This window comes from Leishmania mexicana, chromosome 22 (genome assembly GCF_000234665.1).
Source record: "Leishmania mexicana MHOM/GT/2001/U1103 complete genome, chromosome 22".
Taxonomy (NCBI): domain Eukaryota; phylum Euglenozoa; class Kinetoplastea; order Trypanosomatida; family Trypanosomatidae; genus Leishmania; species Leishmania mexicana.
The window spans coordinates 167,798-181,053 of NC_018326.1; the positions used below are offsets into that span (position 1 = coordinate 167,798).

Below are 13,256 nucleotides of genomic sequence, written 5' to 3' on the forward strand. Positions count from 1 at the left end.
GATCATCGTTGAAGTCACTTGTGGCAAGCCGTGGTGCCGCTGTCAGCTGTGCTGCTCGAATACGCCTTTCATGATCTTGCAGGAGGAGTGGTTGTGTGTACTCGCGCAGGATCAGCTGAAGCTCCGCGAGCTCCTCAATGGGCAGTCTCGAGTACGCAGCAGTGATGGGTGACATCGAGTCTGAGGACGGGGTTCGTGGGCAACATCTCCGCGTCGATGGTGCCGCTTTCCACGCGTGGCGTCCCGTTACAGATGTACAAAGCTTAGTGGAGTTGTAAGAAGAACGCGTGTGTGTGTGTGTGTATCCTCGGCGAGAACAACACACACAGGCACACAAGCACACAGACAAGGGCAGCTGAGGAAGGCTTCTGGCGGCGGAGGAGTGTAATCGATTCGAAAAAGAAAAGGACAGAGGTTATGGCGGCTGCTGTACGAACGGGAGGAACCCCTCCCCTGCCCCGCTCCTTCCGTCGCCCTGTGCGGTCGCTACTGTTCAAGAGAGAACGTAAGAGTGAGCGCAGGACCAAGAGCGGCAAGAGGGGGCCGTGTAGGCGGGCGCCCGCCCTGTCGTTGGGTGGCATGTAGCCTGGTGTGTGCTGCGAATAAAAAGAGCGTGCTCTTGTGGGATGTGTTTCGCGTGTCCGACGGACGCCTTTCTTCTGCTTTTGCCCTGCTTCTGAGGTGAGCGCCGGTGATGGCCCCGTGTGATGCCTCTGCCCAGCTCTCTCTCCCCCATTGCCCTCAGCACATGCCTGCACTCTGCCAGCGTCAGAGCTGCGCAAGCGCGGATTTTTGGTGCCGCTGCTGCTGCTGCTGCTGCGCAGAGTCTCGTGGTGTTCTAGCAGAGATAGGAAGAGGGAAACGAAAAGGAATGGGAGGGGTGTGTGCGGTCCAACACAAACATCGGTGCGTCTGCGCGCGTGTGGAGGGAGGTCTGTGAGCTCTTGGTGACCTTTCGTTTGCGTACTGTGTGCAACGACGCCACTGACAAGTTTCTCATGCACTGACGGTCCCCACCTTACTGAGTGGCGGCACGCGCGCACTGCAACCCTTTCTGGAAAAAAGAAGAGAAAGGGCCCCCGCGGCCGTACAGACACGCACACCGTTACCCTTTTCACCTCTGCAAGGATAGGGCCGTAGAAAATCAACGAGGATGTCAATGCAAATCTGCCGGCAGATCACCCCTCCGTACATGCCCGCACCCCATCGAGGACAAGGGAGAAAAGACGGGATCGGGTAGGGGATGGGGAGGGGGGTTAGCACCCACCGGGGAGAAGAAACAGCGGTTGTGTGCGTGCGCGTTGTGCCATATGCGAAGCGGAACACAAGCGCGCTTAAGCCAAGAAAAGAACGACGACGACGATGAGGGAGAGTAGAAGAAACAACAGTGATCGTGGAAAGGGTTGATGTGCCCTCCCGTGTGGCAGCAGCAGCAGCACTAGCGGCAGCAGCATTAGCGGCTTCGACGCCACGCTCCCAGGAGACTCGTCGTTTATGAGGGGTGGGGGTGCGTTCCCTTTTCGCGTCGCGTAAGGTGGTGGGGTGTGCACTGTGCATCGTCCTCGCAATTCGGCAAGAGACATGCGCGCGCACACACACACATGGAGGCACGAACATGTAGCCCCTCTCACTGCGAATTTGTTTTTCTGTGCATGTGTGCATGTGTGTGTGTCTGTTTTGAGGAGGGGAAGGGGGGGCACGGCGAACACTCGTAGCTGCCGTTGCACGCCTGGCGGCCCAGTCCCTGCACCGCCGCCTCTCGTGCTCGTGCTCACGTTGCTGTTGCTGCTCTTCGTTGTTGTTTTTTCGTTCTGTTTTCGTAGTCGTCGGAGTTTTGCGCGCGAGGGGGTGGGTGAATGCCCCTCCCCCCTCCCAACACGCAAGAAAATCAGAAAAGAAAAAGAAAAAGGAAACGGCCAGACCGAGAAGGGGGGAGGGCAGGAGCATCTGAAGAGAGACTCGTGCCATCACGCAGGTCGACTGTTGCCTCTCGCCTGCGTGCCCGCGACTCCCTCACCCCGCACGGAAGATGAAGGCGACGAGCGCAAGAGGCGGCGGCGAGGGCAAGGCAGAAAGAGATGAAGGCAGAGTTCCCCGACAAAGAGAGAGAGCGACGCTTTCCTGCGTGCACACCGTTCTCACCCTCACGCGACCATTCAAAAGCTTCATCCTCGCCGCCCTCCCCTTCATAACCCGTTCACGTACACAGAGAGCGCCTACTTGATCGGGATGAAGCGGGAGGAGTGCGTGGCACCCACACCAGGGCGACCGTGCAGCACCGGGCGGTAGCTCATCGAGAACTCGCCAAGGTAGTGGCCGATCATCTCACCCTTGATCTCCACAGCGTTGAACTGGTGGCCGTTGTAGATCGCCACCACGGACCCCACCATCTCCGGCGTGATCACCACGTCGCGCAGGTGCGTCTTGACAGCCTTCGGCTTCTCGCCAACCTTCACGTGCTTCTTCGCCTCGCGCAGGCGCTTCAGGAGCACGGGCGGCCGGCGGTCCGCGTGGCGGTTCATGTTGCGGCGCGCGCGCGCGTGCACCAGCGCCTTGAACTCCTCCTCGCTCAGCGCAAGCAGGGGGTCGATCTCAAGCCCACGGTACGTGAACTTGTGGAACGTGCGCTCCTTCTTGAGCTGCTCGTAGCGCTCAGCCGTGATGTTGGACGCCATCTTGAGAGGGCAGACTGATGTCCGTGCAGCATGGTACACGAGAGCGTAGAGACAGCAACGGACAGTTGCAGTGGTTAGAATAGTTTTGGTGAGTGAGGTTGATGCGTCGTCGTCGGTGTATGTGTGCGTGCGTAGGGCGCACAGCGAGGCGATGGGTTACCGGGAATCAGTGGCAAAGCGTGAAGGCAGCAACAGCAGAAAGAAGAAACAGTGAGCGACGTGGGCAGAGCACGAGCGGGCGGGATCAAGTACAGCGTCGTGATAGGGATGGAGAGAGAGGGACGGGAGAGACCTCACAGGCACACACACACACACACATACACAGAAAGCAAAGGCCCGCCTATTGACAGGAGGAGTGAGCTGTGTTCCTGGCGACCGTTTCTCGACGCCGCGGCACGTTACCTGGTGGACTGGCAGGACAACAGGAGAAATGTTTGGCGTAGGAGGGGGAAGGGAGGGGCCGGTGCAAGAGGAGCCCACCACTTTATACGTTGTCATGCATAACGGCCCAAAATCAGTGCCCACATGACGATGGAGATACCACGGCCGCACAGTAGCGTCCACAAACGTAGATACACATATAGCTCGCTTGCCCTTTTTTCAGAAGTTACCGTTCCAAATCTAGCATCTCAACTGCGGGGTAATGGTCGGCGTCGAGTGACGGCGCAAGCACGCGCGTCTGTGCGCGCGGTTTGAGTCTGTGTTCATCAACGCGCTAGGCAGTACACTGAGCCCTGAGGTAACTCATACTGAGGTGTGGCCGCTCCCCGTCATGAAGGCAGACGGGGCAGCGCTCGGTAAAAGCAACGGAAGTCCGGCAGACAAACAAGGTGACAAGCACAGGAACGCCGTGGAAGTTCCAACGCACGGCGATGAGTTATACATCGTGTGTCAAGGCAACGCGCTTGCCTGCCTGGAGGTGTGCATGGGTACGCTCGCATGCAACGTCACACGTGCGTGCATGCGCGATGCGTGATGAAAAAGAGGTACCATCAAAACGAGAAACGACCTTGAACGTGCCCGAGGAGGAAGCGCTAGTGTTGCGCCTCCTCCTCATACGCCGCCAGAAGCGGCAGCGTCGAGGCAATCGACGCGGTCGTCGTTGCTTTCTGCTCCTGCTCGTCCGGTTGGAAGATTTGCCATGGAAGGGAGGGCAAGGCGCGACGCAGCGCGTGTCGGAGGCTGTACCACTCCACCAAGCTGCCTTCCTCCGATGTCGCCAGCAGCGCCTTGGCAGGGCCACTCCACAGTGAACCATCGCTCTCCGCTGAGCCAGGGCGGCCTCCTTGGAATGAGACTGAGCTCGCCTGGCCACCCCTCCCCTTGTTTCTGCGCTTGACCTGCGGGAACGGTCGCGCCTTGGTTTTGGAGTTTTCGCTGCCGCCCTGCACAGGGAGTCGCCGGCTGCGACGCGCTGCCACGGTTTCTTGCGTGGCCGTCCGCTTGCCACCCTTTTTCGCACTGGTTTTGGAGAGCTCACTCCCACCGCTGGTGGTGGAAGCAGCGGTGCTGAGAGTCGCGTCAGCCTTGTGCGGCGAGTCTGCCCTCGGCACTTCATCGCCGTCTTCCGGCCCCCCGGACTCGCCGAGCCACGCGGCGTTTTTGCTGCGAAAGGGAAAGTGGGTAGACATCTTGAAGTGCGGCAGCCCCTGCACCGCCTTGTCCACCATGCGTGTCGCGACGTGCCGGTCCTCCGTCCGCTTGTCCTTTAGCACATTCTTGCGCGACTCTAGCAGGGTCATGTAGTCGTTCGTCAAGCTGCGTACGCCGAGCACATCCGCCGCCTCGGGCCTGAGCTGCGTATCTGCAAGGGCCGCCGCAGAGATGCGGCCCATCGTGACGCGCGTAGGAGAGCGGCCATCGCCCGTCTCCGTCGACCCGACCAGGGCAGCGTAAATGCCCTCCTCCAGCGTCACTTTGTCCAGTGCCGCCAGCGCCGCCTTTGCGCGAGGAAGCGGAAGCAGGTAGAGGCCAAGCACCACCTCGCTCTCCTCCACCAGCGGGCACAACGCAACCTCGATGCGAGTGTAGAGGCCTTCGAGCGTGTCGTGGACAAGGTGACGGCAGAAGCGTACGATGCACGTGGCCCCTATTGGAGGAAGCATCGACGGCGGCGAGGAAGCTGTGAAAGACGTCGGCAGCGGCACCTCTCGAGTGATCAAGGACGACGGAAGCGGCGTCCGTACCGTCTGCTTCGCCGCAGCTGCTGCAGCCGTTTTGTCAGCGGTGCTGCCGGCCGCGGCCCGCATCGTCCCTTTCTCTAACGAGGCGGTAAGTGATTCTCGCATGCAGTACGTCTCATCCGCGAAGAGAGCCACCGAGCCGAGGGTGCCACCGTATAGCGGCGTGTGGTTCGCCTCGAACGTCTGTGCCACCGCCTGGACGGCGTGCAGCCCGACTTTGGCGTCCATGTCGGACACAGATCGCACTATTTCCTTCACCAACCGCGAGTATGCGAAGCGGCGAGTTCCGTCGCTGTCCAACCCCTCGATGCGCCGCTGCAGTCGGCCGAGCACCGTCTCCATTAAATCAAACGTCTCGATGGGCACCTGGCCATCGACCAGCTTGAGAAACAGCTCGCAGAGCGGCTGCGACGGCTGGTAGCGCACCGCTGCATACCACAAGTTGTACGTAAAACGCGCCAACTCGAACTCCACGATTGGGGCGGCGTCCTTCCACGAGCAGTCCTTCGCCGTCAGTTGTTCGTCGGCTATCGGGGTCTGCTGCGATCCGGGGCCGTGCATGCTGTCACACACGACGCCGTCGTTTGGGGGCGATTTGGTTTGCGACGGTGTGCTGCTTCTTTGGGCGAAGCGAAGAGAGACGGTGCCTGGTAACACGAGCGGCAGATGCGGTTGCACGTTCTGCGGGCACAGGCTCGCAAGCACCTCACGGGCGAACTGTGTGACCACGTAGCCGAATGGCATGTTTTCCTCTGCCGCCACCACATCGTCCTTTCCTGCGTCCAGTCGTACCAACAGCACCTCCCGGTGCTCGAAAAGCTGGTAGACGCGTGGGGCGAGCATCTTGTTATCGCGCACAAAACGTGCGCGGCGACGGATCGCCTGGTAGTTCTTGAAGAAGTTGTACAGGATGCACGCCGCCTGGGCCTCCGTCCAGAAGTAGTTCGGCACGTCGGGGGTGATGAAGGTGCGCAGGAAGTGCGGAATCGACGGCCACGCGGAGACGGGGAACACCGGAATGGCGGCCGCCTCTGACACCCGCTCCAGCATGCCGGCAACCCCGCCACCGTTGGCAGCGGTCGCGTTCCCCTCGTCGAGCCACGTTGACAGCGTGTGCAGCTGACGCGCACGCAGGAGGGCCGAGTTGAGCTGGTGCTTCATGTTGATCGACAAGGTGGAGAGCTCGGACAGGATGTTGGCGGTGGAGTGGCGAAGATCGATGCCGAGTTCCGTTTGCAAAGCTAGCGGCACCCCGCGCGGTCGCGGCGTCATCACGGCAATCTCGTTGCCCTGCTCACCCACCTGCCGCACAAATCGCTTCTCGTGGATGTACGTGTACAAGTCCCGCACCTGCTCCTCCAGCTCTGACACGGTGAAGCTGAGATCCAGATTCTGCTGCTTGAGCCCGTTAATGCGCATGCGATAGGCGGAGTGGTCGTCAAAGGCGGAGTGCAGTAGCTCCTCCTGCAGCGTCAGACGCGAGTTCACCAGCTCCTCCTTGGCGGCGGCCATGAACTGCACCGGTAGCTTGTGCGACTTGTTGCGACCACCACGCACTCCACCGCCACCGCTGCTGCTGTCATCGTCGCCGTCGCCGTCGACATTCGAGGCCTGTGGCGCAAAAGACTGCTGCCCGTCCAACGACGTCTGGAATGCCATCATCTCCCCGCTGGCGGGGGGTAGGTCGATGCGGTGGCACGCTAGCACCTCCTCCAGCTGCTCAATGCGGAGATTCAGTTGCTGATTGGTGTTGAACACAGACGCGATAAGGTGACGGAAGTCGCGGAACTGATCCTCCGTCTTCTCGCAATTGTTCATGCGCTGCACCAGCTGCTCCTTCACCGCCATCAACTCCACATCGCGCTCCTGGCGCAGGGCGAAGGCAGCAGCGTGCTCCGCCTTTGCCGCCTCCTCTGCCTGCCTCCTCGCCAGCATGAGCTCGCGTATCTTCCCTTCGAAAAACCGCTCGAACCGCTCGTACAGCTCTTTCTCTTGCTGCCGCAGCGCTTCTGCTTTCTCCGTGGCGGCGTGGCGCAGCGACGTGGCTACATCCTCGGTGTAGCGCTGCATCGCCTCCGCCACCTTGGTGAGGAGCGGGTACACGGCAGGCAGGAGGGAGAGCGTCTTCTGAATGACCTTGTGACGGCCTTCCATCGAGGTGCCTCGCCCACCGCGCTGCTGGAGGAAGTCCTCGAGCTCACGCAAGCGCTCGGCCCGAAAGGCAGCAGTGGCACCCGTCGACTCCGATAGCGGTGCTGGTGTGCTGGTGCTTGGGAGTAGCGAAGAAGGTGCAGCCGTTGCCGTTGCAGCTGCAGCCGTAGAGACCACTCCTCCGGCGACGGTCGCAGTCTCATGTGCGACAGTGGTGGTGCATGGCGGCGGCAGCGACCGAGACACGGCGAGACGAGGTGCTTTACTCTTCCTATTGCCGGCCCGAGCTGCGGTCGCCTCACTGGACTCGCGCGTCACGGATTCAACAAGGGAGCGCAATGTCGTTGGCGTGTTCCACGGCTGACCGTACGTATCCAGCGAAGCGGCAGCAGCCGCAGGCGGAGAGCTGTCACCGAATCTCGTCATCCCCTCCGTTGGTGGTGTCGTCTTGTCCCGTATGTCTTCTGCCAGGGAGGCCGGAGGAATGTGCGAACGTCCCAAGGACGGCCGCCGCTGCCGGCACAGTGCCGGGAGAGCCTGCGGAGACGAACGGGGATGCATGTTCACCGTAGCGTGCGAGCCAGATGGAGCGGGTGGCGCGCGAAGAAGCCGAGAAAGGGGCGCCAAGTCACGCCCAGAACGCCCCGTGCAATGAAACGTGGGACGATGAGTGTATGTCACGTTTCTCTCGGTGTACAAGTACGGAGACCGTCTGCCGTGCACGGAGAGGGTGGCTGCTGGAAAGCGAATGGGCGTGGGGGGGGGGGGGGGGAAGTCTCGTGGGTGGCGGCGGTTGATGTGCGTGTTCGTGTGCGCGCGCCAGAGAGAGAAAGATCACCGGCCTTCTCACGCAAGCAGCGACAACGGAAACGCGAAGAAAAGAAAGCGAAGACCACCCACGGCGATGGCGCACACCATCGCGAAGAGCGGGCCAGGCAGAGAGAGGCAGAGAGACAGAGATGGGATAAGCATGCGTCACTCAAACAAAAACGAGGCGTCCATGGGCACAATGTGCTTTCTCCTTGCTCGCTGCTTTCACACCCGCGCCCGTCTGTACTCGTACGTGGTGGGGAGGAGCCAACGGCTAAGAAGGCCCCCACTCTACCCATACCCATGTGCCCCCACCCCCACCCCCACCATCACCACTCGTACTCACTTTGAGGGTGCACAGCAGCAGCAGCAGCCGTCCTCCAGCGCAGAGATCACGTAGTATACGCAGACGCCCGCGCTTGAAGCTGCTCAGTATTTTGTTTTCCTTTGCGTTATGCGTAGTAGTCCTGTTCGTGCCTTACGTAGACTTCGCAGAAGTCGCCGTCACTGCTGTCGCCGTCATCGACCACCCCGATATTACAAGAGGGATGGCACACACATACACAGAGACACGCACATATGCTCTCCATGGCCCCTCTAGGGAAGGGTAAGAGGATGGTGTTGCATCACAGCCATAAACCCAAGAAAAACGTCGAAAAAGGGCGGGAGAGAATGAAGAGAGAACAGGTCGTGTCTGTGTGTGCGTGTGTGTCTGTGTGGATGGATGGATGGGGGAGAGGAGGAAGAGACAGAGAGGACGCGAGGGAGGGAGGGAGGGGAGACAAGAGACAACAATAACGTGTCTGCAACGGTACGCCGCCCCCTTCTCAACTCGTTCGTGCCAACACTGCCGCGCTGCAGCCACGGCAAGCCGCACGAGTGAAGGCGACACGAAACCCGAAACAGAAACAGTCAAATGCCTACATGAACAACCCCACGTCTGGCGACATCAGAGGTGGGTTCCAAGGAAAATCACGTGTGGTCCTGCCAGGCCCACCCCGCAGCCCATTCCTTTCCCCTCCCCTCTCTCTGTCCTCCAGCCAGAGACAAAGCCATCCGCTCGGTCACTCCCTCCCCCCTCCCCAGCGTCTCTCTACGCACGCGACCCATCACTGCAGCACAGAAAAAAAAAGGATAGGGAGGGCTAGCACACGCTATTGGTAGCCACCGCAGCATCCGCTGCGTAGCAACACCGGTTAAACATACAGGCACGCATTAAACGACAGGCAACTCGCACAGCCAAACAACACAAACAACAAGTGGGAAGAGAACAGTGCACGAAAGGACGAGTCTGTGAAGGCTCCCCGGCAGATGCGCACAAGCGTGTGCGTGTGTGTCTGTCTGCCTGCATGGTGGAATGAAGGCGCCAGAGGACGGGAATGGACGCGCCCTGCGCGTGCGCACACGCACGTCGCGCTTAGGTGATGCCATGAGGCGCTTAGGGACAGCATAGGAAGAAACGGGTTGGGGGTGGCGGGCGGGAAAAGCAGAGAGAGTGTCAGGGGAGATGCGGGCGGTGGGAGGGAGTGAGGAGACTCGGGCAGTGTAGAATGAAGAGGCAGAGAATGCCAGGGTGGCCGTCCCACCACCTCGCCTACATCTGCGCCCTCTCCTCCCTGCCGCAGCACACCACGCCACGCCACCCCCTGCTGCCTCGCAAGCCCGACACCTTCCCTTTTCATTCAAGAGAAACCCTCAACATCCCCGCTACGCCTTCTCCTCCACACCAGCCGCGACGGGAGTCTCTGGGACAGGCTTTGGGACGGCATCCTTCAGCCACAGCTTCAGACGCACGGCGTCAGAGTGGTCAAGGTAGTAGCGCGGCAGGTACTTTGTCTTGGCGAAGCCGAGGTTCAGGTAGAGTCCCAGGGCGCGAGCGTTCGACGTCGGCGTCTCGAGATACACCTCATCACAGCCTTTCTCGCGCATCAGCTCGACCGTGAGCGAGACGAGACGGCTGCCAAGGCGATAGCCGCGGAACTTGGGCACCACGGCAAACATCGCCACGTAGCCGCGCAGCGGCATACCAGCGCCCTTGCGCGTCACACGTGACACTACCGCGCCGACCTTCTCGCCGACAACCGAATTATCGGGCTTTGTCTCACTCTCTACGCCGAATGCCGTGATGCAGAGGTCGGGCCAGCCAAAGACAAAGTACTGGTACGTGAAGCTGCTGTACGGCTCCGTCAGCTCCGCGGTGAAGAGGTTCACGATAAAGTTCATTTCCGCGTCGCTGCCGCCAAACTGCTCATACCGGATATACCTGTTCGGCGCCACCTCCTGCCACTCCTTCTCCTCCGCCGCCAATGGCACCGGCACGTTCACGTACTGCTCCTCCTGAGCTGCCGGCTGCTGCATCTGCGCCAGCAGCGCGTTGCGCATCTGCTCGCTCAGAACGTAGCTGCGACCATTCGCGCGACTCAGCGACTTATCCTCCTTCTGCTTCAGCTGCGACTTGGTGGTGCCCTTCTTCGCCTTGCCCTCGATGGCCATGACCAGGGCGTCGATGGTGGCCTCGTCGAAGTTGTCGCGCTGCTTCGACGACTTTGGGTTCCTCTTGACGGGGTTCTTTGGTGGCATTGCCGCCGGTGTGTCGGTGTTGACGCGTTATGAAGCCTTCGTCGCCGGGGCGGTCCTGGCTCTACGTTGCAATGCTGTAAGGCGCCCCGTCGTCCGGCATGCCCTTCCTCCAGTTCGTGGTGCTCCGTCTTGAACGGTGACTGGTAAAAAGGACAGGAACAAGAAAAGCAAGGTGGGAAGAGATGGCGATGACGGTAAAGATGACACACGAGAACGCGGAGAGAGGAGGGGCCTCCGCATACAAACAGCTGACGCACACGTGCGCTGCACACGCTCTACATCAGCGTTTCGCCCCCTCCCTCCTCCCTCCTCCCCTTACACATGCAAAGGCCGTGGCACAAGGAGACGAGAAGCACTGGAGAGGCACCGCACTGCCTCCTGCGGCTCGCCGCCCACCGACTCCAACCCGCGCGCCTACATGACTCCTGGTCGAAGCAAGGGGCCCAGCTCAAGGCACGAAGGCGCACGTCGTCTCAGCCGCCACCTCCCCGCCTGATGCAATCACCTCAGGCGATCGTGAGGTGTACGTGAGGCTGCGCCGCACCTGAACGCCGGGAAAGATGTCCGGTGTCCATGTGGGGGCCCGTCGTCAGTTTGGGGTTTGTTTTCGAGGACAGAGAAACGACAAAAGCAAAAGAAGAAGATACAACGAAGGAAGAAGAACGGAGGCGCACACATCGAGTATCGCCCGACCCGCACACACGCGCACGACCACACGCAGGTACGGCACAACGTTTCCGCAGCCCACGCCCACTGCGGCGGTGCGCCTTCGCAGAGCCGTCATGGCAGGGGGTCAACGCGAGCAGAAACAGTGGCGGGAACCGCCTACTTGATCGGGATGAAGCGGGAGGAGTGCGTGGCACCCACACCAGGGCGACCGTGCAGCACCGGGCGGTAGCTCATCGAGAACTCGCCAAGGTAGTGGCCGATCATCTCACCCTTGATCTCCACAGCGTTGAACTGGTGGCCGTTGTAGATCGCCACCACGGACCCCACCATCTCCGGCGTGATCACCACGTCGCGCAGGTGCGTCTTGACAGCCTTCGGCTTCTCGCCAACCTTCACGTGCTTCTTCGCCTCGCGCAGGCGCTTCAGGAGCACGGGCGGCCGGCGGTCCGCGTGGCGGTTCATGTTGCGGCGCGCGCGCGCGTGCACCAGCGCCTTGAACTCCTCCTCGCTCAGCGCAAGCAGGGGGTCGATCTCAAGCCCACGGTACGTGAACTTGTGGAACGTGCGCTCCTTCTTGAGCTGCTCGTAGCGCTCAGCCGTGATGTTGGACGCCATCTTGAGAGGGCAGACTGATGTCCGTGCAGAGCTCGATCCTGCCGCGGTCACAAGGGAGGGGGAGTTTGTCGTGTGTGTGTGTGAGAGGGAGGAGGGGTTGTTGTTACAAAGACACGGCAGAGAAAGGAATGCAAGAGAGCGAGAGAGCGGTGTGTGTGTGTGCGCGCGACGGAGCAGGCGACAGGAGAAAGCGGCTTGAAAACAACAAAAAAACGGTCATTGCACCTCCGCATCTATGCGTGAAAGGCGGAGGCCTGGTGCAGGTGGAGAGGCCTCGGGAGGCGCCGCAAAATACAGCAGCACGAACCCATTACTGCCGCCCTTCTTTGGTTTTCGCTAATGCTGTCGTTGGTTATATTCTTCGCAGGTCCTCGGTCGGACGCATATGCATACCGGCATCTGTCTGAACAGAACGGCGCAGAGCATTACTTTGTGAGTAGGTGACCGCCACCCCGTGCATGATCGGCACACAGAGAGTTAAATCCCCAAAAAAAAACATCGGAGTTTTGGTCCTTATCAATGTGCGTCGTCCTGCCATCGAGCAACGGTCATACCACCATGCCACTTCCCGCTCTACTACCCCCTTCTCGCCCGCCACAACCACCCATCCGCGTGGTGCGTCGCAGCGCTAGACACGCGCCACAGCAATGCGCCAACCCAGTCATCGGAGAGCATGGCCTCTGTCTCAAAGCCCCACACACACCACCCGCCGCCACGCAGGTCGCCTCACAGCCGCCCCCCACCCCACACACCCCACCATGCCGGTCGTCGGGTTGTGCATCGCCCTCACAGTGGCTCCCAGGCCCACCGCACCCGTAGGCAGTGTGAGGGCCGGAGGGGGGTGGGGGCGCGGATGCGCGCGAGCCACGCTGACACCTCGCCACCATCGTATGGGTCATGCAAACGTGCTCACTGCCGCAGCCCGCTCCGACACAACGCCATCCAGGACCTGGCCGCCGGCATCCGCAGCGATGCATCGCTCTCACCGCCCCACGTCCTAGTAACCGGGACCCTGTCACCGCCAGCAGCGGTGCAGCATTGGCAGGGTATAGGTGGGGAGAGGTAGGGTGCACTGGGCCCTGTGATACCACACGCCGAGGTGCGCCAGCTTCCCGCCATAAGCATCATCATAATGTTTAAAGTAAGAAGAAAAGACGCAAGGTCTGACATCGCTTCTGGCTGGAGGAGGCCACCACAACAACAGAGAATGGCGGTGCTAAAGACGGTCTTCCCTGCGTAGGCGCGCAAGTGAGTGAGTCGATGAGCGTACGAATGCGCGATGTGGGCTACGATGGTGCCCCTGTGCACGTGCTCACAGCACACATCCGTCGTGAAGTCCACGGACACTGCTGCGAGCACAAAGCGCACACACACGCGACACAACGAAAACTCAAAGGGGAATACACGCACGAAGGCATCACGGCAGTAAAGCCAAATGCGTTCTCTCTGCGGGTAAGGCTGCTGCCGGCCTGTCCATCATGCGCCGCTCCCAACAGGGCCATGCTCCCCCGTCGCCCTCACGAGCGCGGAGGCGTTAACAACAGCGAAAAAAAAAGGAATTTGCCTTCAACCG

At 60.8% G+C, this 13,256-nt stretch overlaps 4 protein-coding genes across 4 annotated transcripts; all 4 read right to left on the reverse strand.

Moving 5' to 3' along the window:
• Positions 1-2,216: 2,216 nt before the first annotated feature.
• On the reverse strand, positions 2,217-2,675 carry LMXM_22_0420 (putative 40S ribosomal protein S15; the record flags this gene model as incomplete). Its single annotated transcript, XM_003875449.1, has 1 exon — positions 2,217-2,675. One exon carries the CDS (start codon positions 2,673-2,675, stop codon positions 2,217-2,219), a length of 459 nt encoding a protein of 152 aa, XP_003875498.1.
• A 1,034-nt stretch (positions 2,676-3,709) lies between these two features.
• LMXM_22_0440 (conserved hypothetical protein) lies at positions 3,710-7,570 on the reverse strand (the record flags this gene model as incomplete). Its single annotated transcript, XM_003875450.1, has 1 exon — positions 3,710-7,570. One exon carries the CDS (start codon positions 7,568-7,570, stop codon positions 3,710-3,712), a length of 3,861 nt encoding a protein of 1,286 aa, XP_003875499.1.
• A 1,956-nt stretch (positions 7,571-9,526) lies between these two features.
• LMXM_22_0450 (conserved hypothetical protein) lies at positions 9,527-10,399 on the reverse strand (the record flags this gene model as incomplete). Its single annotated transcript, XM_003875451.1, has 1 exon — positions 9,527-10,399. The coding sequence occupies one exon, from the start codon at positions 10,397-10,399 to the stop codon at positions 9,527-9,529; it is 873 nt and encodes a 290-aa protein (XP_003875500.1).
• An 825-nt stretch (positions 10,400-11,224) lies between these two features.
• Positions 11,225-11,683, reverse strand: LMXM_22_0460 (putative 40S ribosomal protein S15; the record flags this gene model as incomplete). Its single annotated transcript, XM_003875452.1, has 1 exon — positions 11,225-11,683. One exon carries the CDS (start codon positions 11,681-11,683, stop codon positions 11,225-11,227), a length of 459 nt encoding a protein of 152 aa, XP_003875501.1.
• Positions 11,684-13,256: the final 1,573 nt, after the last annotated feature.